General features: G+C 43.5%; 1 protein-coding gene across 2 annotated transcripts in view; it reads right to left on the minus strand.

Moving 5' to 3' along the window:
* NPHP1 (nephrocystin 1) overlaps window positions 1-22,999 on the minus strand; it is a 126,821-nt gene extending 103,822 nt beyond the window's left edge. For both annotated transcript variants that reach the window (XM_073628063.1, XM_073628065.1), the window contains exons 1-2: window positions 22,874-22,999; window positions 10,502-10,605 (exon numbers count right to left, since the gene is read on the minus strand). In XM_073628063.1, coding sequence (XP_073484164.1) covers window positions 10,502-10,570 — 69 coding nt within the window. In that variant the 5' untranslated portion in view covers window positions 10,571-10,605; window positions 22,874-22,999. The remainder of the gene's footprint in view (window positions 1-10,501; window positions 10,606-22,873) is intronic.
* Window positions 23,000-27,491: the final 4,492 nt, after the last annotated feature.

Below are 27,491 nucleotides of genomic sequence, written 5' to 3' on the forward strand. Positions count from 1 at the left end.
CTTTTTCTGGTAATTCCACCATCCAATCTCTCTGTTTTCACAGCTCTATAATGAATGCAGTATGATTAACATGTTGATACCAATACCGGATCTGCTTATGTAAAAGGAGGACTACTAAAACAGATTTAGAAGTTACTGTGCAGGTAAAACAAAGGTGTGGTCTTCTTTTTCATATTGCCAGCACTCCCAGTATCTGTCATATAAATGATGCTGACTCATACAGGTTTCCTTTCACATATCACACCCAATTAATAACAATTCTAAAGTTACATAATATTTGAATAAGTTAAATGGTTCGGGTCGCCAGAGGTTTCTATTCCTATTTTCGGTCCATCTTCTTTATGTTGGCCAAGTTCACACTGATGTGTCTAACTTCCATTAGAACGCAGAAGAAAAGCTCCATTCTGTGGTTTAGCAGCTTAAAAAGAGGATGAGGATGAAAACATTCTGAGCAACTCCCTTACAAGTGCACAGATAGTTCCACGTTCCAGGCAGTCTTACAGGTCACAGGATCTTGTGTCGGAGAGTGCATGCTGAAGAATCAACTGGGTGTCATCAGTTAAAATGGTTGTAAACCTCAGACATGAAACATGAACAAAGAAAATCCCTCATACCTGCCTCAAATAAGAGCACTTAGGCCCCTTTCACACTGGGGCGGTTTGCAGGCGTTATTGCGCTAAAAATACCGCCTGCAAACCGCCCCTAAACAGCCTCCGCTGTTTGTTCAGTGTGAAAGCCCGAGGGCTTTCACACTGAAGCGGTGCGCTGGCAGGACGGTAAAAAAAAGTCCTGCGAGCCGCATTTTTGGAGCGGTGAATCAGCGGTGTGTTCACCGCTCCTAAACCGCTCCTTCCCATTGAAATCAATGGGACAGCGCGGTAATACCGCAGCTATAGCCGCGCTGTACGAGCGGGTTTAACCCTTTTTCGGCCGCCAGCGGGGGTTAAAACCGCACCGCTAGCGGCCGAATACAGCCGCAAAAACGACGGTAAAACAGCGCTAAAAATAGCGCTGTTTTACCGCCGACGCCCCCACCGCCCCAGTGTGAAAGGGGCCTAAGACTCCTTTCACACTGAGGCGTTTTCGCGGCATTTTAGCGCTAGAAAACGTGCTTTTAAAAAAGCTCCCCATGCATCTCAATGGACCCTTTCACACTGAGGCGTTGCGCTGGCGGGGCGTTGGGAAAAGTCCTGCAAGCAGCATCTTTGGAGCAGCTTTTGGGTGTTGAAAAAAGCGCTTCAAAAACGCCCCTCTCCATTGAAATGAATTGAAAGCGCTGTAAAAATGCCTGAATAGTGCCTATAATCCGCCCTGAGCTGTAGAAAAGTCACATGATCTCACAAAAAGGTAAACATGCAAGCAGAAAAGAGAGCATCTACATGTAGGGAGGTGGGGTTGTTCTTTGACACCCATGCTTCAATAACGCTTGAAAAACGCAGTTAAAAGGCCCGCAGCGTTGCGGTAATTTTACCGCTAGCGCCCCAAAACCGCGGTAATAGCGCTAAGGCATTTTAGGGCGTTTTTGAAGTGCCTCAGTGTGAAAGGGGTCTAAGTGTCATTTCTGTCTGCTGCTTTGTTCCTCAGCTATCAGCATGAAACACATTTGACATGTTTTCCTGACACCAAGAGAAGAATGGTGACATGGGTGAGACCTCCAGCTGATCAACATCCTCAGCTCTGTTCCTGTGTGAGGGTGGGTGTTTCCCTTCCCCTCCAATCAACTCTCAGAGCTCTCCTCACTGAGCTCTGCAAAGTTATATTGTAAGTGTAATTTCAGCTTTCCATCCCCTTTTTTCTGACAGCTCAGAAAAGCTGTATAAATCCCGAACTTTGAATGGATGTAGAGAAGAGAAGACTGCAGATACACAGGTATAACTTATGGAGGAGGCTTTGTTTCATCTCTGTGTGTCACCTGAGGCCAGTCACTTTACTGACTATATGCAGGGCTTTTTTTTCAGCTGGAACTTGCTGGAACTCAGTTCCACCACCTCTGGCTCAGGCCCTCTGCTCCCTGCTGACCACTATTACTTGAAAACACAAAAGTCTGGCTTTTGTACTTACAAGTGACAGCTTGTTCCCCAACAGCTCCCACAGATCAGATCTCCTGAGTGGCTCCCACTGAGTGAAGGATGGAGACAAGGGAGATGCCCGTACCCAGGATGCAGTGCAAATACCAACATACCCACTGGATGATCGCCTCGCAAGTGAGAGAGGTGGAGCCAACTACAGTATGCAGGGAGGTAGTAGAGCGGGCTGGGTGCTTCAGCTTAACACAGCAACACAAATAAGACATGTGGAAGATGGTGGAGCTTTTACGGAGATGGGGAGAAGATGGGGGCAGTAGAGGGGGGTTGCATGCAGAGGTCAGATCTGAAGAGGAGTAAATGTGAAATGAGGATGGGGGATGCAGAGATAAGCAGCTGTGGAAGACGGCTGAATTCTGCACTCTGTGTGTAGTGCACCCCTGAACTCTGCACTATTTACATAGCACACCCTGAACTCTGCACTGTGTGTGTAGTGCACCCCTGAACTCTGCACTATTTACATAGCACACCCTGAACTCTGCACTCTCTGTGTAGTGCACCCCTAAACTCTGCACTATTTACATAGCACACCCTGAACTCTGCAGTCTGTGTGTAACTCCCTCCCTGAACTCTGAACTCTGTACATAATGTACTCCTGGTATTTGATGACCCTGTTAAGACCCTCCCATTGTTAGTGAAATTTGACCACACCCACTATTTGATGCAGTTTGGAGGGTGTGTGTAAGGGGCAGGGGGGTCGTGATTGAGTTCCTGTACCTATTTTCAGAGAAAAAAAGCCCTGAGTATATGGAGAGGTTTACAACCACTTTAAAGTCCAACTCCTGGCATGATAAATTTACTAAGTGATGGTTGTTAGTAGGACTTTATTTTAGCTGTAACTTTATTTTTTGGCTTTGCTCTAACTGCTTCAAAAGTATTCCTGTTTTTTTTTTTCAGAATAGTACATTTTCCGTACATTCAGCCCAATCCACATGGGCGCTGTCATGTCATCACCCCCTTTGATTGCCATTCATGAGCACAGTTTGCCTCAGATTTAGAACCACTGCAAAGTTTTTATTGCTATTTATGTGGGATTTATCCTAGCTTCCTGCTCCCCTTTCACTGGGACAGGAAGTGAGAGGAAATCTCTCTAGCAACAATTAAAACTCAATCATTCTGATTGATGATTTGTTAAGCCTACTGAAGTACATTGTTTTTTCAAGTGCTGTTGTGTTGTATACCTATTTAAAACTAATTAGAAAGCATTTATCAAAAAAAAAAAAAAAAAAAAAACTCCATTTGTAGAGAAGAGATTGGTTAGAACCTCTGTCAGCTTTTATTGTTGCCATTACCCTGGGGATTTTTTCCTTTGTCTCTGTGACAACCTGTGTGTCAGGTGTCACTGGGACAAAAAAACTAAACAAAAAAAAACTGGAGTTAAACTAGATCGGACAATTGTATAAAGAAATCCTAGTTATTCAAAGAATGATTGCTCAATACAAAAAAAAAGAAAACTTCAAGGATACTTATTACTCACTGTACAGCAGTGTTGAAACCACTCCAAACATATAATTACTAATCCCTAAATTAGGGAAACAGGAAAGGCATTTCTCAGAATGCTACAATGGTTATATTATGTGCCATGCTATGTGCAGAATTTACTCATAGCAAGAATTCTAACATTCCATCCCCATAGCATTAAATGTGAAGTAATGTATTCCACAAAATATACATGTGTTGGTTTCATGTACCGTATCAAATATCAAAGCCCCCTAACCAACATAATGGAGGATAAATGCAAAAGTGGTCACCACTGTCTATCAATGTAAAGCAGGGGTAGGCAACCTGGGGGCCTCCAGCTGCTGTGGAACTACATTTCCCATGAGGCATTGCAAGGCTGGCAGTTACAATTACTCCCAGAGGCATGATGGGACTTGTGGTTCTGCAACAGCCTGGTGGGACCCAGGTTGCCTACCCCTGATGTAAAGGGACATTTTCCACTGACCAGCAATGTAGGGGGCACCTCCACTGATGACTAGAGTAGGGGATACACAATTTTCACAGTCTTTGTTCTTTTCTAGTCATTATTATATTTAATTTCATAATTATTCTTGACATATAGAGCAGGGGGTCTCAACATTTTCTAAACAAAGGGCAAGTTTACTGTCTTTCAGACTTTAGGGGGCTGCACTGTGGCCACTAGGAGTAAAAAATGTGCCATTATTAGTTGGAGTAAGCAATACCCCATCTTTTGTGTAATTGGAAGGAATTGTACTCCATCATTGGTGTAATTGGGCCCCATTGTTGGTGTCATTGGTGGGAATTGTGTTCCTTCATTGGTAGGAATTATGCCCCATCATTGATGTCCTTGGGAGGAGTTGTGCCCTGTTGCTGGTGTCATTGGAAGGAGTTGTGCCCCACTGTTGGTCATTGGGAGGAATTGTGCCCCATCAATGGTGTCATTGGGAGGAATTTTGCCCCATGATTGGTGGCATTGGGAGGAATTTTGACCCATCATTGGTGTCATTGGGAGGAACCGTGCTCCATCATTGGTGTCATTGGGAGGAACCGTGCTCCATCATTGGTGTCATTGGGAGGAACTGTGCCCCATCACTGGTGTCATTGGGAGGAACTGTGCACCATCATGCTGTAATTGGGAGGAACTGTGCCCCATCACTGGTATCATTGGGAGGAACTGTGCCCCATCATTGGTGTCATTGGGAGGAACTGTGCCCCATCACTGGTGTCATTGGGAGGAACTGTGCCCCATCATTGGTGTCATTGGCAGGAACTGTGTTTCATGATTGGTGTCTTTGGGATGAATTGTGCCCCTTCGTTGGTGTCAGTGAATGAAATAGTGCCCCAAGGGCCAGATTAAAACAAGCAAAGGGCCGCAACCAGCCCCTGGGCTGCAGTTTGGAAACCACTGATATAGAGCAAGGAAACATAAAATATTTGGATTGGGTGTCAAACATTCTTGGTATGCCATTTTCCTTATTCTTTTAATTAAAACTTTCAGCGGCTTACTGATCTGATTACTTACTGATTACATTTTTAGCAGGGGCTCCCTGAGATCTGAGATTATTTCAAAGGTTTCTCCAGGGTAAGAAGGTTGAAAAAGGTTGTTTTAAAGCATTACTTTTCTGTACATTCTTCAGAATGACTACAAACTGTTAAGAATATTTATTGAGTCTCTATGTTTTTCACAGAAAGGCTTATTGCTCTGTACTGTGGTGAGCTAATAGTGGTGAGTTTAGAAGCAAATAACATTCAGCAGCATTGTTCTTAATTCCTGTAAGAACAGTTTGTCCCAGGTATTTGGAACTTTATTACTCATAGAGGACATACAATGCCTCCAATGCAGCTTCTGGATGCCCGCAGTTTGAATCAACCCTTCAGCATGCTGCTGATAAGAAAAGAGGATATTGTATTAGCCTCAGGTGCATCATTTGCATTCCATGTATAGGTGAAAGGGAACCTGTCATTAATGAATATCTGGAATAATCAGAGTCTGTATTCTTGATTCATTATAAAAAATGCGGCCATACTACTCAGGACTCATGTGACTTTTGATTATTCACTTGTTTTCTCTCCCTGCCAGCACAGAAGTGTCATGTTGGGTATCAGGCTATAAGGTTATCCTATCTCCTGCCTCAACTCAGTGATAACAAACACTTTGAGCCCAATCACACTAGAATGCCATGGGGGAAACCCTTGTTCCATGCCAGTTTCATGTTCCTGCACCACATTTTAATCACACTGCCCTTGCAAACTGCAGAGGGTGTCAGTGCAAAGTCAACAACATCCCAAATGCAGGTCACAAATGCAGTGCGTTTGTCTGCACTGGTTCGCATGGGACAAATGTCCCATGTGATCTGGTTGCAGTGTGTTTTCAAAAGTATTGAATGCACTACTTTTGGTGCAGTGCAATGATTGTGATTTCAGCTTATTCAAAATGAATGGACTGAAATGGCACAGCACAAAACTGCTTGTGAATCACACAGGAACACACAGAGTGTCCCTATGTGATTTACAGGCAATTCCTAGTGTAAGTGGGTCCTTAGGGTGCGTTTAGATCTATGCATGCGTATAGAGGTGTCTTATTTTGAACAGATAGGCAAGTGCATTGCTGTGCACACATTACATGTGTTAACAGGTGTTACATGTGTTTGTGATGAGTTGATGCTTGTTTCCAGTTCATTTTTCACTTTAGGATTTGGAGTGGATAGTGCAACAGTGATTAACTAAGGCTTGTTAATACCGGTTGCCAATTGCATCAAAATGCATGTAACATGTGTACTGATACATTGCTACTGACTATTATAGGCCTCCCAATGTACTGAAATACAGAAAAACTGGGCATGCCTTATCTTTTAAAAATGCACTATACTGCAATGTTAAGATGAAAACAGACACAATTTCTTCATCCACTTGACCTCCGGAAGATTTACCCCCCTTCATGACCAGGCTATTTTTTGCAATGCAGCACTGCGTTACTTTAACTGACAATTGCACGGTCATGCAACACTATACACAAATAAAATTTATATCATTTTCTTATCACAAATAGAGCTTTCTTTTGGTAGTATTTGATCACCACTTTGTTTGCACTATAAAAATGAAAAAGAAAAAAGAAAATTTCTAAAAAAAAAAATAAAAAAAAATAATAATAATAATAATTAAATATATATATATATATATTTCACTTTCTGCTATAAAACATATCTAATGAAAAAATTTTAAAAAATCAAATGTCTTCATAAATTTAGGCCAATATGTATTCTGCTACATATTTTGGTAAAACAATTCCAATAAGCGTATATTGATTGGTTTGCATGAAAGTTATAACATCTGCAAACTATGGTATATATACTAGAATTTAATATTTATATATATATATATATATATATATATATATATATATATATATATATATATATATATATACATACATATACATATATACACATACATATACACACACACACACACACTAGTAATGGCGGCGATCAGAGACATATAGCAGGAATTTGGTAGTATGGCGGGGATAAATCTGACACTAACTGACAATTTTCACCCCTTGTGGAAACCAGTGACCCTAATACAGTGATTAGTGCTTAAAATATACACTGTACTAATGACAATGGCTGGGAAGGGGTTAAATATCTAGGGCGATCAAAGCGTTAAATATGTGCCTAACCAGTGCTTATGTGTGTACTGTGAGGTGCGGTCACTAAAGGACGTGGCGGCTTTTATTCCCTGCTTTGCAGGGAAACAAAAATCATATATATATGTAATTATGCACAGGCGGCCCACAATGCAGCAGTAAAACTGCAGTGCACGGCCAGCAAGTTTAAAAAGAGATGTGTTTTAGCATGTTACAATGCATGTGCTAAATGCAACAGTGTAAATGGGCCCCAAAACTGTCATACAAGAAAGAGGCTGTCTGGAAGACACAAAGAAATACAAAGGCATTGTTAAATGACAGTTTTCCCCTTTCTTTGAGAAACAAAATATTGAAGCAGCTAGTGGTAATTTTTTCCTTTTCAAAAGTGCAGGTGACTATTCACTGACCTGGATCAACATATAGGATGGGAATTCAGACTTTTCAAACTTGATTGACTGAATACTTGTACCAGTTCACAGGTCCCCCGGGTAGGCAAGGCAGTCGGCACTGGACTCCGCACCTTTAAAGTGGTTGTAAACCCTTTCAGGGGTCTCAAGCTGGCGGCCCTCCAGCTGTTGCAAAACTACAAGTTCCATCATGCCTCTGCCTGTTGGAGTCATGCTTGTAACTGTCATCCTTGCAATGCCTCATGGAACTTGTAGTTTCTCAACAGCTGGAGGGCCGCCAGTTTGAGACCCCTGCCTTACATATACCCAGTGCAGTGAAGTGACTGGCCTCGGGTGATACACAAAGATTAAATAAATTCTCCTACCTAGGTTGTACATGTTTATCTGCAGTCTTCTCTTCTCTACAGCCATTCAAATTCCAGAATTTATAAAGCTTGTCTGAGATATCAGAAAAAAAAAGGGGGTGGGGAGCTGAAGTTACACTCTGCAGAGCTCAGTGAGAAGAGCTCTGAGAGCTGATTGGAGGGAAGGGACCCCCCCCCCACATACACAATCAATCGGCTGGAGTTCCCTCCCCTGTCACCCTTTTTCTCTTTCTTAACTTGTCAGAAGTGACTCATGCTGATAGCAGTGGAACAAAGGAGCAGACAGAAATTACACTTAGTGCTCTGGATTGAGACAATTACACACTATAGAGGGATAAGCTTTGCTCATATTTCATGTCTGAGGTTTACAACCACTTTAACAACCAAGTCAATAATTAGAGTACCCATATTTCCACCCTGATGGGCTCCTTTTTGGTAAAGAACTACAACAAGCAGCATTTCCTCTAAAATTATTTTATAACTTCACATTAGAAAAAGCCACAGCCCCTTCTGTGATAAAACAACTGATATATGCAGCGTTTTCAAGTGTCCAATCTTACATGGGAAAGAAAGTGAATAATATATTCAGGCCTATGTATACTGTCCACAAACATTTTCCAAATATACAATAATTTATCATTAAGATAAAGCCAAGTGAAAGCCAAGTAAAACGTTCAGCAGATGAATTTGTTCAGATGTTGAATTAGTTTTTTTCCCCCACAAAATTCACTATCACATCCTATAGAACCCATTCCCATAGGATCCATTTTATTGACATAATGTTTAAAGGAAAACCACTTTTGCTCTGAAGTGCAGTAATGCTGTCTGTTTCCCTATTGGGGAGGTTGTCACCGGGAAAGAAGGTGATAGAAATTTAAAATTTTAGAGTTGTCCCTAGAACAAGAGTTAATGGGAAATCTTCCGAGGGGGACAACTATCTAAAAGGGGAATGTCCTCACTTTGGGAGATTTTCTCTAACGTCCTGTTGTATCACAGGACACATACATATATTTTCTAATTAGTTAATTATTATTAATACTATTATTATTGGTATTTAATAAACACAGACAATTTACATAGCACTTTTACCCACTATATATTCACATCAGTCTCTTCCTTCAAGGAGTTTACAATCTAAGCTCCCTATCTCACATTCTTACATACAGAGACATACTAGGACCAATTTAGACATTTACACAGAAGCCAATCAACTTGCCAGCCTGTCTTTGGAGTGTGGGAGGAAATCCACGCAAACACAGCGAGATCATGCAAACTCCATGCAGACAGTGTTCTGTTGTGAACTGAGGAACCCAGCACTGCAAGGCCAAGGTGCTAACCACTAAGCCACACTTCAAGAACATATTTTTTGTGCAACGGTGAGTTAGTGGTTACCACTGCAGCCTTGCAGTACTGGGAGGCTGGGGTCAATTCCCACTTTGTCATTGCATAAAAGTGTTAAAATAAGCAATCAGAAATGTGTGTGGGACGTGAGATAGCGCCAATTTACAACACTACCAGGAAGTGTCGGAGATTTACCTGAGCAGAAAAGCCTTGAAAATCACGGGGAACTGTAAACTATTTGTATGACCATAATAAGGATAAGAATTAATGTGAATGGTTGATTGTAAAGAACTGTAAAAATTGTCCCCCTATAAAAATGAAAAAAATAAATTGTTTCACTGCATCTATTGTGTAGACAAGTTTCAGATTCTTGCACATATCCGTATACACAGCCAGACTTGATTCCATAAGATATGCAGCAAAGATACCTAGATTTTTAGCCCATTCAAGTGTTGTAATTTTGTCAGTACCAACTGATTATGCCTAGAATGATCTGACTGCCTTGTAAAGTAGAACTATAGGCAAAACATTTTCTTTTCATTTTGGATAGAGCAAGGGAGGGTTATAACCCATGTCTGATTTCTTTTCACCATCTGTGTCCCATTACTAAGATTTTCCTTCACTTCCTGTCCCATAGCCAAACAGGAAGTGAGAGGAAATCCCTGTAAATTAAGGGAATTCCTTGGGGACCCCCAGGTCATCAGAACTAGTGTCCCCAATGGAGGTTTTCTCCTCTATTACTTTTAGGGGGACAACCCAACATTTGGGATTTTCTTTTACTTTCGCTTTCAATGATAATGGTAAACAGCACAAATAGAGTGGGGGACACATCAGTTCAGTTCTGGAGTTATGTAAGGATACCAGCTACCAGGAAGTGGAGATGGTCTGTGCAACGCAAGGCCTACAGAAAGTGATGTCACACGCCACGGGACATACAGGGGGTGTGGCTTTGCATTTTGGCGCCGCTCAGCTCTTTTCTCAAGCCTGCACTTAGCCTAGCGCCCTCCGGTGTTTCTTCACAGAGAATGTGAATCTCCCTTACAAAAGGCACAGACAGCAATAAAACCTGACAGGTGTTCTAATCCATCTCCACGCTATCCAAAATTAAAATAAAGTTTTGCCTTTAGTTATACTTCAAATTTATTAATCATGAGCAACAGTGTATGAAACCTAGATGTATTTGTTATTAACAGATACCTGTCTTTTCAGATCATCTGTCACCCTCACTATATTTTGCAATGGACTTCTAGTCTTTTTGGCTGACATCGTCTTATGATCCAGGACATAAAAAGATGAGTCACCTGAGGACAAAAAGAAACAATAAGAAAAGTATCAAAGCCAGTGCAGAGGAATAATGACAATAATAACACAGGAATGGTTCATTATAAACAATTGATGCCCATCGCAATCACAGGCTGTGACATGATCATGTGATCAATGGCAAATTTACAATGGCAGAAACAATAGTAAACTGTAATAGATGTAGAGCTGAAACAACTAATTGATTAATCGACAACTAATCGATTTTGAAATTACTACTTTCATAATCGATTAATCGGCCAGTAACATAATGGGGTTAAAAAACACAAAAATGAGCCCTTTATAGTACAAAAAGAGCAAATAATCGCTACTGTAAATATTACTTTCACAGTTCTACAGTAAACAAAATGAACCCCTTACAGTAGTTCTGCTTTTTTTATACTATAAAGGGCTAATTTTAGTTTTTTTAACCCCATTATGTTACTAAACATCTTAGACCTGGTTCACATCTATGTGTTTTTTTGGTGCTTTTTGCAGAAACGCACTACAGTTCATTTAACATGGTTTCCATTGGGACACATTCACATCTATGCTTTTTTCAGCCGCTGCGTGTTTGGAAAGGGTCAGGGACTTTAACGCAAAACTGTGCTTTTTTGGTTCAATACACTTCAATGGAGAAGCTTCAGAAAAGCATGTAATGCGTTTTTGCAGCAATTTGTGTTTTTTAATCTGCCCAACAACAAATTGGCCAAAAAAATGCAAAAAACGCAAATTGCAGCAAAATCACGCGCGCAAAAATCAAAACGCACAGCAAAAAGTACTGCAGAAACAGATCAAAAGCAAACTGCATAGATGTGTACCAAGCCTTATGCTGGCCACACGGATCAATTTTTTTCCAGACGAAAAATCTTTGTACATTCGCTGAATGAAAGAATGTTGTTTGAAATTTTCACTTGTTTTTAACATTCTGTTTTTAAAACAAATGTAATTTCAGAACGAAAACCACATACACTGTCTGAAAATTCCTTTGACCAAGAAGTTTTCTATTTCCAAATTTTCCCGTCACTGTGGTTGAAAATGAACGTCGATTTGACCCCACTAATAATTAGAAAATCGAACGAACGTTCTTAAAATTGTATTTTATTTTTTTTTATTTTTTTTTAAGGAAGACATTGTTTGTTTGTTTTTTTAATAAAAAAATTTGATCTCTGAGTCTGATGATATTTACCAGATTCACCCTTTAATAGTATATACAGTATATCTCCTCTAATAGTATATACAGTATATCTCTTCTAATAGTATATACAGTATATCTCTTCTGTCTGTTAATCTGAGTGGATTTGATATTTTGCTCCCTAACCATATAGTTGGTTATTTAAATTTACCACTGTATACAGATATTTAAAGCGGAGGTCCACCCAAAAGTGGAACTTCCGCTCATCTGATTCCTCCCCCCCTCCGGTGCCACAATTGGCACCTTTCAGGGGGGAGGGGGGTGCAGATACCTGTCTACTACAAGTATTTGCACACACTTCCTGGAATAGACTCCCGCGGGAGTCACGCCCCCTCCCGCACCCCATACCCCCCCCCCCCCCCCCCCGCCCGCTGTCTCCTGTGAAACACATAGGTCCCAGGAGATAGCGGGAACCCTTAGGACACGCAGCGCGACTCGCGCATGCGCAGTAGTAAACCAGGAAGTGAAGCCGCAACGCTTCACTTCCTGATGCCCTCACAGAGAATGGCGGCGGCAGCAGCCAGGAGCCGAGCGATTTATCGGCTTCCGACATCGCTGGACTCCAGGACAGGTAAGTGTCCATTTATTAAAAGTCAGCAGCTGCAGCATTTGTAGCTGCTGGCTTTTAATATATATATATTTTTTATGTGGACTCCCTCTTTAAGAATAAATTGCCTTTTTTTTAAACTTTACATATTAATAAATTATACACCACACTTTTTTAGGGTTATTAACCAATTAATCAAAACAATAATTGGCCAACTTATGAAGATAATCGTTAGTTGCATCCCTAAATAGCTGTCCAATGAAAATAATGGGAGCTGACAGGAAAATATTCGATGGCTGATGCCCAAAACCAAAAGGTGTTCTAATATGCTTGGCATACCACATCCAGCCTCCTGTGCTTTATGACTGGCTAGTCATAACGATGGTGAGCCTTACTGACCAATCATGAAGTGAGGGAGAGGACAATGCTAAGTCTAGCAAGTAGAAACCACCAATGGGCACCTTTAAAATGAAATGAAACAAACGATTCTCAGCACAATAATGTATTAGGCTTATCTGCCAATGTTTTAAATCAATTTTGGGGACACATGTTTAATAATCTGGTGTATTAAATCCTATCACATACAGCATCGTCTCACATGACTACAAATCAGAATACAACCAATTAGCACTATTTTTATTTTTATTTAAAATAAATACTGAAAGTCGAACCAAACCAAAACATTTTATTCTAGTTTTGAAAACCGCAGAGAAAGGCCAGACTGTCCCTTTGGAAGAATCCCTCTCCCTTCCCTGCTATCCTGTGATAGAGGCAGACAGTGATGAACAGTCTAATGCCCTTCTGTAACAGAAGTAAAGGGAAAATATCCCAGTGGGGACACCGTTGTGATGTCAGCTGTCAAATGTGGGATTTCCCCTATGTTGGGTGAAAGGAAGGGAAGAAGCACAGGAAGTGAGGAGACTATTCCTACTGGGGACACAGACTGCAAAAAAATAAAATGTCAGAGTTCCACTTTAAAGTAGAGCTTAAGGCAAAACTTTTTTTTTCATTTTGGATGGAGTAAGAGAGAGAGTTATAACCCCTGTCAGTTTTTGTTGGCATTGGGAAGAGTTTCTTTCAATTCCGGTCTCATAGATAAAACAGGAAGTAAGAGGAAAGAATCCCTTGGTTGTCACCAGAACGAGTGTCCCTGTTGAAACATACTATATTCTTCTTCTGGTGACAACCCAAAATTTGTGATTTTCTTTCACTTTTGGTGATAACAGTAAACACGACAATAGAGGGCGCACAATTAGATTTAATCTATACTTAACCCCTTAAGTTGGTTGTATACCCTTTTTATGTATTTTTACCTACAGGTAAGCCTATAAGGCTTACCTGTAGGTAAAATGAATATCTCCTAAACCTGTATGGTTTAGGAGATATTCACTTTGCACACAGCCGCTGATGTCAGCGGCGCATGCGATGTGAAGGTCCGGCTGCAAGACCTTGCCGGAAAGAAGTCTCCCACGCACATGCGTGTGATGACATCGCGGCTCCGGCCACTCACAGCGCTGGAGCCACGAACTCGGAAGACATGCCGAGGGGAAATGTCAGCTTCCTCAGCAGTGACCGGGATCAGCTGCCGACGCCTCGTTTTAAGGTAAGTATTTCATAATGAGCTATTATGCGGTGTATACTAGCTCATTATGCCTTACAGATTAAAAAAAAAATTGTGTTGGTATTCAATCGCTTTAACTAACAAGCGAGACCGGGGGGAACAGATAACCAAATCACATGATCATTATGATAGTCTCTGATTGGCTATCACAGTGATCACTCACTTTGTAGCCACTCCTTGTGTTGTTTCTCCTCTGTGAAGAGGAGAAATAACAGAACTGTCTGCTAGCAGGGAGGAAACACTACATTGCAACTATTCCTCCTCACTAAGGCCCGTTTCACAATTGTGCGACTTGTCCTTGCGACTTGGGACTGCAAAGTCGCATGACAAGACATACATCATGATTTCCAATGAGTACAGTTCATATATGTGCGACTTCAAAGTAGTCCCTGCACTACTTTGGTCCGACTTTTATGCGACTTGAGGTCTATAGACCTCAAGATTACACAGGCATTGCTTCAAGTCGCAGACAAATCACAGTCAGGTCGCACAAGTGTAAAAGGGGCCTAAGGAGAAGCCTGCACAAAAAAAAAAAAAAAAGATTAGTTCAGATTTTTTACCTAGCTTAGTGAGTGTAGGTGTCAGGGGGAGATTTACTAAAACTGGTGCACACAAAATCTGGTGAAGCTGTGCATAGTAACCAATCAGCTTTCATGTTTTATTGTCAAGGCTTAATTGAACAAGCTGAATTCAGAAGCTGATTGGTTACTGTGCACAGCTGCACCATAATCTGTGTGCCCCAGCTTTAGTAAATTTCCCCATTAGTGTCAGTATAAATGTCAATGTTAATGTCAGTGTACTTAATAGGGCTGCAACTAATGATTATTTTCATAATCGATTCGTTGGTCGATTATTGTTTTGATTAATCAGTTAATAACCATAGAAAAAAGTGTGGTGTATAATTTAGTTAATATGTAAAGTTTTAAAAAAGGGCAATTTATTCTTAAATATCTCTATGCAGTGGTAAATATAAATAACCAACTATATGGTTAGGGAGCAAAATATCTAATCCACTCTGAGAATAACAGACATAGAAGAGATATACTGTATATACTATTAGAGGAGATATACTGACTATATTGATCCGTGTGGCCACCATAAGGCTCGTTACACACCTATGCAGTTTGCTTTTGATCTGTTTCTGCAGTGCTTTTTGCTGTGCGTTTTGATTTTTACACACGTGATTTTGCTGCAATTTGCGTTTTTGCAATTTTTTTTGGACAATTTGTTGTTGGGCAGATTAAAAAACACAAATTGCTGCAAAAACGCATTACATGCTTTTCTGCAGCTTCTCCATTGAAGTGTATTGAACCAAAAAAAAGCACAGTTTTGCCTAAAAAGTCCTTGACCCTTTCCAAATACGCAGCGGCTGAAAAAGCATAGATGTGAATTTGTCCCGTAGGAAACCATGTAAATGAACTGTAGTGCGTTTCTGCAAAAAGCACCAAAAAACACATAGATGTGAACCAGGTCTAAGACGTTTAGTAACATAATGGGGTTAAAAAAACTAAAATGAGCCCTTTATAGTACAAAAAAGCAGATAATCACTACTGTAAGGGGTTCATTTTTTTTTACTGCAGAACTGTGAAAGTAATATTTACAGTAGCAATTATTTGCTCTTTTTGTACTATAATGCCCCGTACACACGGTCGGATTTTCCAATGGAAAATGTCCGATCGGAGCGTGTTGTCGGATATTCCGACCGTGTGTGGGCTCCATCGGACATTTTCCATCGGATTTTCTGACACACAAAGTTGGAGAGCAGGAGATAAAATTTTCCGACAACAAAATCCATTGTCGGAAATTCCGATCGTGTGTACACAAATCCGACGGACAAAGTTCCACGCATGCTCAGAATAAATAAAGGGATGAAAGCGATTGGCCACTGCCCCGTTTATAGTCCCGACGTACGTGTTTTACGTCACCGCGTTTAAAACGATCGGATTTTCCGACAACTTTGTGTGACCGTGTGTATGCAAGACAAGTTTGAGCCGTCGGAAAAAAAATCCATGGATTTTGTTGTCGGAATGTCCGAACAAAGTCCGACCGTGTGTACAGGGCATAAAGGACTCATTTTAGTTTTTAACCCCATTATGTTACTGGCCGATTAATCGATTATGAAAATAGTAATCGATTAATTTCATAATCGATTAGTTGACGATTAATCGATTAGTTGTTTCAGCCCTAGTGCTTAACCACCTTCCTACCGGGCACTTTTACCCCCTTCCTGACCAGGACAATTTTCAGCTTTCAGTGCTGTCACACTTTGAATGATAATTGCGTTGTCATGCAACATTGTACCCAAATTTAATTTTTATAATTTTTTAACACAAGATAGAGCTTTCTTTTGGTGGTATTTAATAATTACTAGTTTTTTTTTTTTTTTTTGCTAAATACACAAGAAAAAAAAAAAAAAAAAAAAAAAAAAAAAAAAGCTTTTTTAAAGTTTGTTATAAAATTTTGCAAACAGGTAATTTTTCTCCTTCACTGATGTGCGCTGATGAGGCTGCACTGATTATCAGGACACTGTTATAGGGCACTTCTAATAATAATAATAGTGCCCTGATTATTAGTGTAGATGTCCCTTTTAGAGAAGGCGTTTACCGGCTCTCTTCTCCGGTCCTCATGCTGTCAGCATGAGGAAAAGAGTGCCGATAATCGGCTTCTATTTACATCCGTGATTGTACACAGCTGATCGACTGGTAAAGAGACGCTGACTGGCTTTTTTCCCCAGATCTGTGATCAGCAGTGTCCTCCGGGCGTGCGACAGGTGCGATTACAGGAGTCCGTGCTGTAGCCTTCATTCGGCAAGTGGTCCTACAGCCTTAAGGTTTTTCACCTCAATGCATTCCCCCCCCACCTTTTTTCTTACCTGAGCCCAATCAGATCCAGCGATGTGCATGAGCATAGCGGCTCACGCCGCTGTCTCTCTCCTCATTGGACTAACTGATAGCAGCAGGAGCCATTGGCTGCCGCTGCTGTCAATCAAATCCTGCGACACGGGAGTGGAGGGCGGGGCCCGAGTGCCGCTGTCTGTGTCAATGGTCACAGCAGTGGGACTCGGGGGCAAGCACGCACAGGTGCCCCCATGGAAAGAGGCTTCCTGTGTGGGCACCCGATGAAGAGGAGGGACCTGGAGCGCCAGCGGAGGACCCCACTAGAAGAGGATCAGGACTGCTCTGTGCAAAGGCATTGCACAGAACAAGTATAGATATGGTTGTTATTTTAATACAAAAAGAAAAAAAGGCTTTAGAACAACTTTAAGGCCTCATGCACAGAGGGTTTTTTGCAGCCTAAAAACGCCTGTCTATGTTAGTCTATGGCTTCATGCCCACCTAGGCGTTTTTGAGCTGCAAATGGCATAGGCGTTTTTAAGCTGTAAAAAAAAAACCTCAAAACTAGTGGGTTCCGAGAGACGTTTTTCAGCTGTAAAAACGCTCTGACGCTGATAAACGTCGATAAACGCTCAAAAACGTTGCTCACCAACGTTTTTTAATGTTTTTGATCCATTGAAAAAAAAAAAACGCTAAAAACCGCTAACGCGGAAAAACGCTAATAAACGCTAAAAACCGCTATTGCAAAAATGTTGAAAAAAGCTGAAAAAAAGTTTAAAAAAAACTCACTGCAAAGCTACTGGCATTTTCATAATGTTATTTTATAGTAAAACGAATTTTAACCATTAATGGACTTGTGTTTTTTTAACCCCTTCATGACCGATTGGGCTTTCATTTGTTAATGGATATCTCCTGATTTTTTTTTTTTTTTTTTTTATTACCAAAGGAACACAAGAGTAAAAACATTTTTTTATTAAATGTTAGCCTTATATTTTTATGCCATTATCATGTATCACCACCAAAAAAAAAAAAAACAACTGCAAAATGAATTCTACTCTTATCGCAGGGATACCACATATGTGTGTGTGATGTGTAATTTGTTCCCATAGTAGGGACAAGAAACAACAGTACATATTTTATTTGTTTTTTTTTTTTTGGCCTACCTAAACACACTGACACTAGCACTCTCACTGACACTAAATATGAAACCTTTTTTCTCTGAAGCTAAGCTGCAGCTCCCTTGAAGACTGAAAATATCTCTATAAAATAATATAAAGGAACACCAGAGGACACCAGACTAAGAGCCCTTTCACACCGGGACGCCCGCAGCATCAGCGGTAAAACCGCTATTTTTAGCGGTATTTTACTGTCGGATTAGCGGCGCATTTTGGCCGCTAGCGGGACGCTTTTACCCCCCGCTAGCGGCCGAGAAAGGGTTAAAAACGCCCGCAATGCACTGCAATAGCGGCGTTTTGCCAGCGGTATCCCAGCGCTGCCCCATCGATTTCAATGGGGAGCAGCGGTGGAGGAGCGGTAAACACACCGCTCCTTCACCGCTCCAAAGAAACTACTGGCAGGACTTTTTTTCCTGTCCTGCCAGAGCAGCGCTCCGGTGTGAAAGCCCTCGGGCTTTCACACTGGAGACAATGCTGCAGCTGTTTGAGGGCGGATTGCAGGCGCTATTTTTAATGCTATAGCGCCTGCAAAACGCCCTTGGTGTGAAAGGGGTCTAAGTGCAATATACAAGAAATCTAAAGTGGTTTTAAAGGATATCGAAAGGTTTGTTTTTAAAAAGAAAAAACAAACACGTCATACTTAGCTCCTCCGTGCAGTTGGTTTTGCACAGAGTGGCCCCGATCCTCCTCTTCTGGGATCCCTAAGCGGCGCTCCTGGCTCCTCCTCTTCTCCAGTGACCCGTTGGAGAGCCAGCAGGACTCAGCCCCACCCCGCCCCCGCCACATCATTGAATTTGATTGACAGCAGCGGGAGCCTAAGGCATAGCCCAGGCCGTTGGGCTTATCAGAATCTAGAAGTCCCCTTTAACAAGGTGGCCCCCAGATCCCAGCCACCCCCCCTCTCATGTGAATACGTATGGGGTACATAGTACCCCTACTCATTCACCAAAAAAGTAAATAGAAAACACAACATAATACGTTTTTGATAATCCCTTTATTAAAAAATTTTTAAAAAGTCTCCCGGGGAGATCCATCAACAATCACGCAGCCACAGCTGACCCGAAAATAAAAACAACCTCCAGTCACAAAGAAGGCTCCTGCCGTATCAGGGCTCCTAAATAACTAAGGGGCAGGAATTGAATTTGATTGACAGCAGCGGGAGCCAAATGCATAGCCCAGGCCGATGGTTGTCGGGATCTGCGGGCGGGGGGGGGGCTTATCAGAATCTAGAAGTCCCCTTTAACAAGGTGGCCCCCTGGGGAGATCCATCAACAATCACGCAGCCACAGCTGACCCGAAAAAAAAAACAAAAAAAAAAACCTCTAGTCCCAAAGAAGGCTCCTGCCGTATCAGAGCTCTTAAATAACTAAGGGGCAGGACCATCCGGTGACGTCACCAGGGGGCCCCACCCTCTTGTGATGTCACTGCCCCAGTATGCCCCTGACCTATGACGTCCCAAGTGGGTGGGGTCACTGGGTGACATCACCGAGTGGCCTCGCCCCCTGGTTATTTAAAAGCTGTCAGATGGCAGGCTTTTTGCGCTATTTACCGTTTTATTTTTTACTTTGCCCTAAATACCGCATAATGTTTTGTTTTGTGAATTGGACATTTTTTTACCAAATGCTATAAATTTATGCAAATGAGTCATGTGACCGTGTTATCGCATGCGGTAACCTTTAGTGAGTTGACCCCAAAGTGCTTTATCCTGCACATAACTATAGGCAACATGATCTCCTGTGGGAAACCAGCTACACAAACAGCCTGTGAGAAGGGGTGCCTATTCTGGCCTTACTTCTAGATGTATCTACGTGCAGGGCGAGGTCACTTCCTGGTCCGCCCCACCTGGCCGCATCATTCATTAATAGAGTTCCATGAATTCGAGAACTACAACTGCCATCAGCCATCGTTGCTGTCAGCTTGTAGTTCTCAATGAATTACTAGGGCACTGATGAGCACTATGAGCACCTCATTGATTCTTCCGGTCATTCAGTAACTGCCTGCTCGTATGAGGTATGGACAGACAGCTACACTGACAGCCTGCAGGAGACTAAGACTGCAATACTCTGCAGGTTCCTAATAAGAAACATAATGAATGTACTTTTAACCTGCAAAAAAGATGTGCATTTATTTATTTACAAAAGGTGAATTTATCATTTAAGGAATTACCTATGGGGATTTTCAAGTACCGTAGTTTGTCACCATTTCATAGGCTTTCGCAATTTTACCTCTTAACATGTTTGGTATCTAATTATTTGGCAAAACATCATGTATTATTTTTTACCAAAACATTGGGCATTATGTTTTTTTTTTATGCACTTAAATTCATTAAAGTGTATTTTTTCCTAAAAAAGTGCTTTGATAAACGGCTGTGCAAATATTGTGCAACATAAAAAACTGCAACAGCCACCATTTTATGGTCCAAGGCCTCTGCTTTTTGAAAGTATGTGATATGTTTGGGGGTTCTAAGTTATTTTCTAGCAAAAAAAAAAAAAAAAAAATGGTGATTTTAACATGCATGAGAGAAATGTCAGAATTGCCCCGGACAGCCAAAGGGGGATATCAGAAGACACAGGCAATGGATGGAGAAGTCACAGTTGTACATACAGTATTTCACAAAAGTGAGTACACCCCTCACATCTCACATTTTTGTAAATATTTTATTATATCTTTTCATGTGACAACACTGAAGAAATGACACTTTGCTACAATGTAAAGTAGTGAGTGTACAGCTTGTATAACAGTGTAAATTTGCTGTCCCATCAAAATAACTCAACACACAGCCATTAATGTCTAAACCCCCTCACCAAACGTGAAAACGTGAGTACACCCCTAAGTGAAAATGTCCAAATTGGGCCCAAAGTGTCAATTTTTTGAGTGGCTACCATTATTTTCCAGCACTACCTTAACCCTCGTGGGCATGGAGTTGACCAGAGATTCGCAGGCTGCCACTAGAGTCCTCTTCTATTCCTCCATGATGACATCACGTAGCTGGTGGATGTTAGAGACCTTGCGCTCCTCCACGTTCCGTTTGAGGATGCCCCTAGAGTTGCCACCTCATCCCTTTAAACCTGAACACATATTAATTACACAGGTTCTGTGGCTGATTAAGGTGGTAATTAAACTCACTTGTTGCCTTATCTGTATTTAATTAACCTCAGAACCTGTGTAATTTATATGTGTTCGGGTTTAAAGGGATGAGGTGGCAACCCTAGATGCCCCACAGATGCTCAATAGGGTTAAGGTCTGGAGAAATATTTGGCCAGTCCATCACCTTTATCAAGGCAGTGGTCATCTTGGAGTTGTGTTTGGGTTCATTATCATGTTGGAATACTGTCCTGTGGCCCACTTTCTGAAGGGAGGGGATCATGCTCTGCTTCAGTATGTCACAGTACATGTTGGCATTCATGGTTCCCTCAATGAACTGTAGCTCCCCAGTGCCGGCAGCCCTCATGCAGCCCCAGACCATGACACTCCCACCACCATGCTTGACTGTAGACAAGACACACTTGTCTTTGTACACCTCACTTGGTTGCCGTCACACACGCTTGACACCATCTAAACCAAATAAGTTTACCTTGGTCTCATCAGACCCCAGGACATGGTTCCAGCAATCCATGTCCTTAGTCTGGTTGTCTTCAGCAAACTGTTTGCAGGCTTTTTTGTGCATCATCTTAAGAAGAGGCTTCCTTCTGGGACAACAGCCATGCAGACAAATTTAATGCAGTGTGCGGTGTATGGTCTGAGCACTGACAGGCTGACCCCCCACCCCTTCAACCTCTACAGCAATGCTGGCAGCATTCATACGCCTATTTCCCAAAGACAACCTCTGGATATGACGCTGTGCACGTGCACTCAACGTCTTTGGTCGACCATGGCGAGGCCTGTTCTGAGTGGAACCTGTCCTGGTAAACCGCTGAATGGTCTTGGCCACCGTGCTGCAGCTCAGTTTCAGGGTCTTGGCAATCTTCTTACAGCCTAGGCCAGGGATCCTCAAACTACGGCCCTCCAGCTGTTGCAGAACTACACATCCCATGAGGCATTGTAAAACTCTGACATTCACAGACATGACTAGGCATGATGGGAATAGTAGTTCCTGAACACCTGGAGGGCCGCAGTTTGAAGACCCCTGGCCTAGGCCATCTTTATATAGAGCAACAATTCTTTTTTTCAGATGCTCAGAGAGTTCTTTGCCATGAGGTGCCATGTTGAACTTCCAGTGACCAGTAAGGATGAGCTCCGGTGTGTTCGCATGCTGCACGTGCCAAGCCCGCCAGGAAGTCGGCACGGCACAGCACAGCGCTAATCACGGGCAGTAAGACATTTCCCAATCTCTGCAGCCGCACATCGGGAAATGTCTCACCGCTTGTGATTAGCGCTGCCCCGTGCCGACTTCCTGGCGGGCTCTGCACGTGGAGTGTGCGAACACGCCGGAGCTCATCCTTAGTGACCAGTATGAGAGAGTGAGAGTGATAACACCAAATTTAACACACCTGCTCCTCATTTACACCTGAGACCTTGTAACACTAACGAGTCACATGACACCGGGAGGGAAAATGGTTAATTAGGCCCAATTTGGACATTTTCACTTAGGGGTGTACTCACTTTTGTTGCCAGTGGTTTAGACATTAATGGCTGTGTGTTGAGTTATTTTGAGGGGACAGCAAATTTACACTGTTATACAAGCTGTACACTCACTACTTTACATTGCAGCAAAGTGTAATTTCTTCAGTGTTGTCACATGAAAAGATAAAATAAAATATTTACAAAAATGTGAGGGGTGTACTCACTTATGTGAGATCCTGTATATGAACCTGCAGCCTTTACCACACTGAGACCTCCTACTTCTCTATAGTCCTAAGAGAGGGATGGGGGCGACAATGACAAACCCTCATAACTACCTCCGTCCTGCAGAGTCCTCTGATGTGTATACGGTCGCTAGGCTGCCAAGCTGGACTAGTCATCACTCTGCGCCTCAACCCACACATCACATGACTCAGCCAGGGGCGCCTTTCATCTGACTCTAGACCATGTGACCTTAGCTCATGTGCCGATTGGACAGATCTCTCCCGCTAGCTGGACCATAATGAGAATGGAGTGTGCAGAGAGGTTGCAATACCATGTAGGACCACTGAGGGGGGCTGTACGTGTAGACGCTCTGTTTAAGGGAGGCACCGCTGTTGCCTTAGGCTACAGATTTCTAATGGGTCATTGTCCAGAAATCAGGTGCTCGCTCAGTGTGTTGTTAAATGGCTTTGTTGTTTGAGCTTTAGCTGCCGCGCTGGAAACATCGGAGGTAGTTGCTGCAGAATAGAGCAATTCCATCTTTGACCACACGGTGGTGCTGCAGGATAATATGATGAAGTTGAACTGTTTCAAGAAGGAGTGTATCCAAACCCCAGAACAGGAATGCTATATATATATATATATATATATATATATATATATATATATATATATATATATATATATATTATAGGCATTTATATAGCGACAGCAGTTTACACAGAGCTTTGCAATAAAGGGAATCTTCATCCTAAAAAAAAAAAAAAAGTCAGCAGCTACAAATCCTGTAGCTGCTGACTTTTAATAAAGGGACACTAATGCCCCGTACACACGGTCGGACTTTGTTCGGACATTCCGACAACAAAATCCTAGGATTTTTTCCGACGGATGTTGGCTCCAACCTGTCTTGCATACACACGGTCACACAAAGTTGTCAGAAAATACGATCGTTCTGAACGCGGTGACGTAAAGCACGTACATCGGGACTATAAACGCGGCAGTGGCCAATAGCTTTCATCTCTTTATTTATTCTGAGCATGCGTGGCACTTTGTCCGTCGGATTTGTGTACACACGATCGGAATTTCCGACAACGGATTTTGTTGTCGGAAAATTTTATATCCTGCTCTCAAACTTTGTGTGTCGGAAAATCTGATGGAAAATGTGTGATGGAGCCTACACACGGTCGGAATTTCCTACAACGAGGTCCTATCACACATTTTCCGTCGGAAAATCTGACCGTGTGTATGGGGCATAAGGCTGGGTTCACACCTGTGCAATGTCAGACATCACATGCGATTCTCACCGCACTGCTGTGCCGATCACATGCGATGTCTGTGCGATGCAAATTCAGCAATTTGGCGCAGGACCCTTTTTTTTGGTCCGCACTGGAATCGCATAGGGGAGGTGTTCAGATCCATGCAATCCATTTCCTGCACCATTTAACAGTTCACACTGCGATATGCGAACCGATCTGGGGGTTTCATTAACTTGGTATTGACACCCGCAGCAGTTTGCATAGGGCAGTGTGAATCGCCTGCGAGTTCTATGCGATGCGGGAACCGGCGCTGGAATCGCGCTTGTGTCAACCGAGCCTAAAGCCTGGTACACACTGTTCATTTTTTTTCCTGGTTGAACGAAAACCTGTTGGCTCTGGTTGGAGCCACTATATTAACTATCCAATGTTAGTACATCGATCTCCCCCGCTGAGCTGTTGCGTTCTAACAGGGGGACGCCCCCTCACCAGAACACTCCGATCAGCGCTAATGGCTGAGAACGCTGATCAGGAGTCAGTCAGCTGCTGGTTTTCCAGCATGCTTGCCCAACAGAAGCCGGTCAAATGGCCAGCTTCTATTTGACCAGCTGGCATTCACACAGGCCGAATGTCAGCCGGCATTCCACCCGTGTGTATAGGATTTACCTGTCCAAGGATCCAGGCCAGCACTGTCCTCACCTGGGCTGGTTCTTCACCGATCTTCGGGTCCCCAGCATTGGCATGTTTAGTGTGGGAGGCGAGCTGTAACTCCTTGATGGATCACAGCCGGCTTCCTACTGCGCGCGTGCGAGCAGGGCCGATCCTAGGGTCACCGGCGCCTGGGTGCAGAAATAATTCTGGCACCCACACATGGGCGTGGTCATCTTACCATCTTACCAACTCCTCCCCTTTACAAATGTTTCTATGGTAAGAGACTGCAGACATTGTACAGGAGATTGTCAGAGACTGCAGACATACTACAGGAGACGGTCAGAGACTGCAGACATAGTACAGGAGATGATCAGAGACTGCAGACATAGTACAGGAGATGGTCAGAGACTGCAGACATACTACAGGAGACGGTCAGAGACTGCAGACATACTACAGGAGATGGTCAGAGACTGCAGACATAGTACAGGAGATGATCAGAGACTGCAGACATAGTACAGGAGACGGTCAGAGACTGCAGACATACTACAGGAGACGGTCAGAGACTGCAGACATACTACAGGAGATGGTCAGAGACTGCAGACATAGTACAGGAGATGATCAGAGACTGCAGACATAGTACAGGAGATGGTCAGAGACTGCAGACATACTACAAGAGATGGTCAGAGACTGCAGACATACTACAGGAGACGGTCAGAGACTGCAGACATACTACAGAAGATGATCAGAGACTGCAGACATAGTACAGGAGATGATCAGAGACTGCAGACATACTACAGGAGATGGTCAGAGACTGCAGACATAGTACAGGAGATGGCCAGAGACTGCAGTTTTTATGGACGTTAGTAGATAATGGCCGATCGTCCCTCTCACCTGACCCAGCGATACAGCAACGGTTCCTCTGATGAGGAGTCAGCTCACGCTGAATTGCCCATGGCGACTCCGCTGGGTAGCACCCAGATCTGTATTCTGGCAATGACTCCATTCCTTTCTCCATCAGGGATGGAGCTAGGCTATGTGGCTTTCCCTCCGGTGGCGCAGGGCAGTGGGGTTCTCTCTCTGATGGTGTTCCCTCAGCACTGTCCTCTCCCTCTGGAGTCCTGGGTGCACTTCCCTGAAAGCTTTCCCAGGCTCCTGTCTCTCTCTCTCCCATTCAGCTGAGCATGCTGTGTGGGCTGCAGCTTCCGTGTTACCGTGGGGCTGCCAGTCATTGGGACTATATGTCCCACAATCCTCTTCTCTGCTCCTTTTTCTATTCTATTTCTTCCCTGGCTGATTATAAGGCGGGGGAAGATACATAGTGGGCAGCTGTGCTGGTAAGCGCTGCTCACTAGTACAGCAGCATGCGCGAGAGGGAGAGGGAGGGGGGAAAGAAGAGCCCGCAGCTGCATTGGCATCACTAGGGTTGGGGTCACCCCCCTTCCACCAACTATAGTCGCCCCTCAGTACAGACCCCCCTCCACTACATATAGACCCCCCTTCCGTCAGTGCAGAACCCGCACTAAGTATAAACCCCTCCCTCAGTACAGACCTTCCTCAGTACAGACCCCCCTCCATTTGTACAGACCCCCCAGGAACCCCCCCTCCATTAGTACAGACCCCCAGGGAAACCCCCCCTCCATTAGTACAGACCCCCCCCCAGGACAGACCTTCCCCTCCATTAGTACAAACCCCCACAGGACAAACCACCCCTCCATTAGTACAGACCCCCCCCCAATAGTACAGACCCCCCAGGTCAGATCCCCCCTCCATTAGGACAGACCCACCCATTAGTACAGACCCCCTCCATTACTACAGACCCCTCCATTACTACAGACCCCCCCATTAGTACAGACCCCCCTCTATTAGTACAGACCCCCCAGGCCGCCCCCCCTTGATTAGTACAGACCCCCTCTCCATTAGTACAGACCCCCCAGGAAAACCCCCCCTCCATTAGTACAGACCCCCCAGGACAAACCACCCCCCATTAGTACAGACCCCCCTTTAGTACAGACCCCCCAGGACAGACCCCCCCATTAGTACAGACCCCCCTCTATTAGTACAGACCCCCCATTAGTACAGACCCCCCCTCTATTAGTACAGACCCCCAGGCCAGCCACCCCCCTCCATTAGTACAGACCCCCCCAGGACAGACCCCCCCTCCATTAGTACAGACCCCCAAGGACAGGCCCCCCCTCCATTAGTACAGACCCCCCCTCCAATAGTACAGACCCCTCAGGACAGACCGTCACCCCCCCTCCATCAGGGTACATAAAAATACCCAGGCAGCAGCTGGAGAGGAGAGGACAGTGTGCAGCCACACCGTCCGGGTAGAGAGCAGAGCAGTTCACAGCAGGCAGGAGTGAGAGACACAGAGAGGAGGAGAACGTGTCAGGCACGGACCTCCCCGCGCGATGTCACTGCGCGGCTGGTCTCTCTCCACACAGAGGCCAGCCGCTCTGCCTCCAATCTCATCTCCGGCTGGCTGCTCTCCTTCTCTGACAGGAGGAGGGAGGGGCTTGAGCAGGAAACACAACGGCGCCTTTCTCCCTAGAACACCAGCGGAAAACCGCCACCAGACACGAACAGGAGGAGGAGGGAAGGGACAAGGGAGCACTCTGGCGCTTCAGTGCCCCCACCTCTCCAGAAGGGCTTTTTTTTTTAACCACTACTATTCCTTTATATTGGCTTTTAAAATGTACAAATGCAGCAATTTAGAAATTGGATGAAAGGTTTAGCACTGGAAAACACTTTTTGGAAGATAAAAAGGGCATTTTTTATACAACTATTTAGATCAGACCAAAATGAAGGACAAATGAGGAGGAGAGAGGGA

The sequence above is a fragment of the Aquarana catesbeiana genome, linkage group LG04 (assembly GCF_042186555.1).
Source record: "Aquarana catesbeiana isolate 2022-GZ linkage group LG04, ASM4218655v1, whole genome shotgun sequence".
NCBI classification, from domain to species: domain Eukaryota; kingdom Metazoa; phylum Chordata; class Amphibia; order Anura; family Ranidae; genus Aquarana; species Aquarana catesbeiana.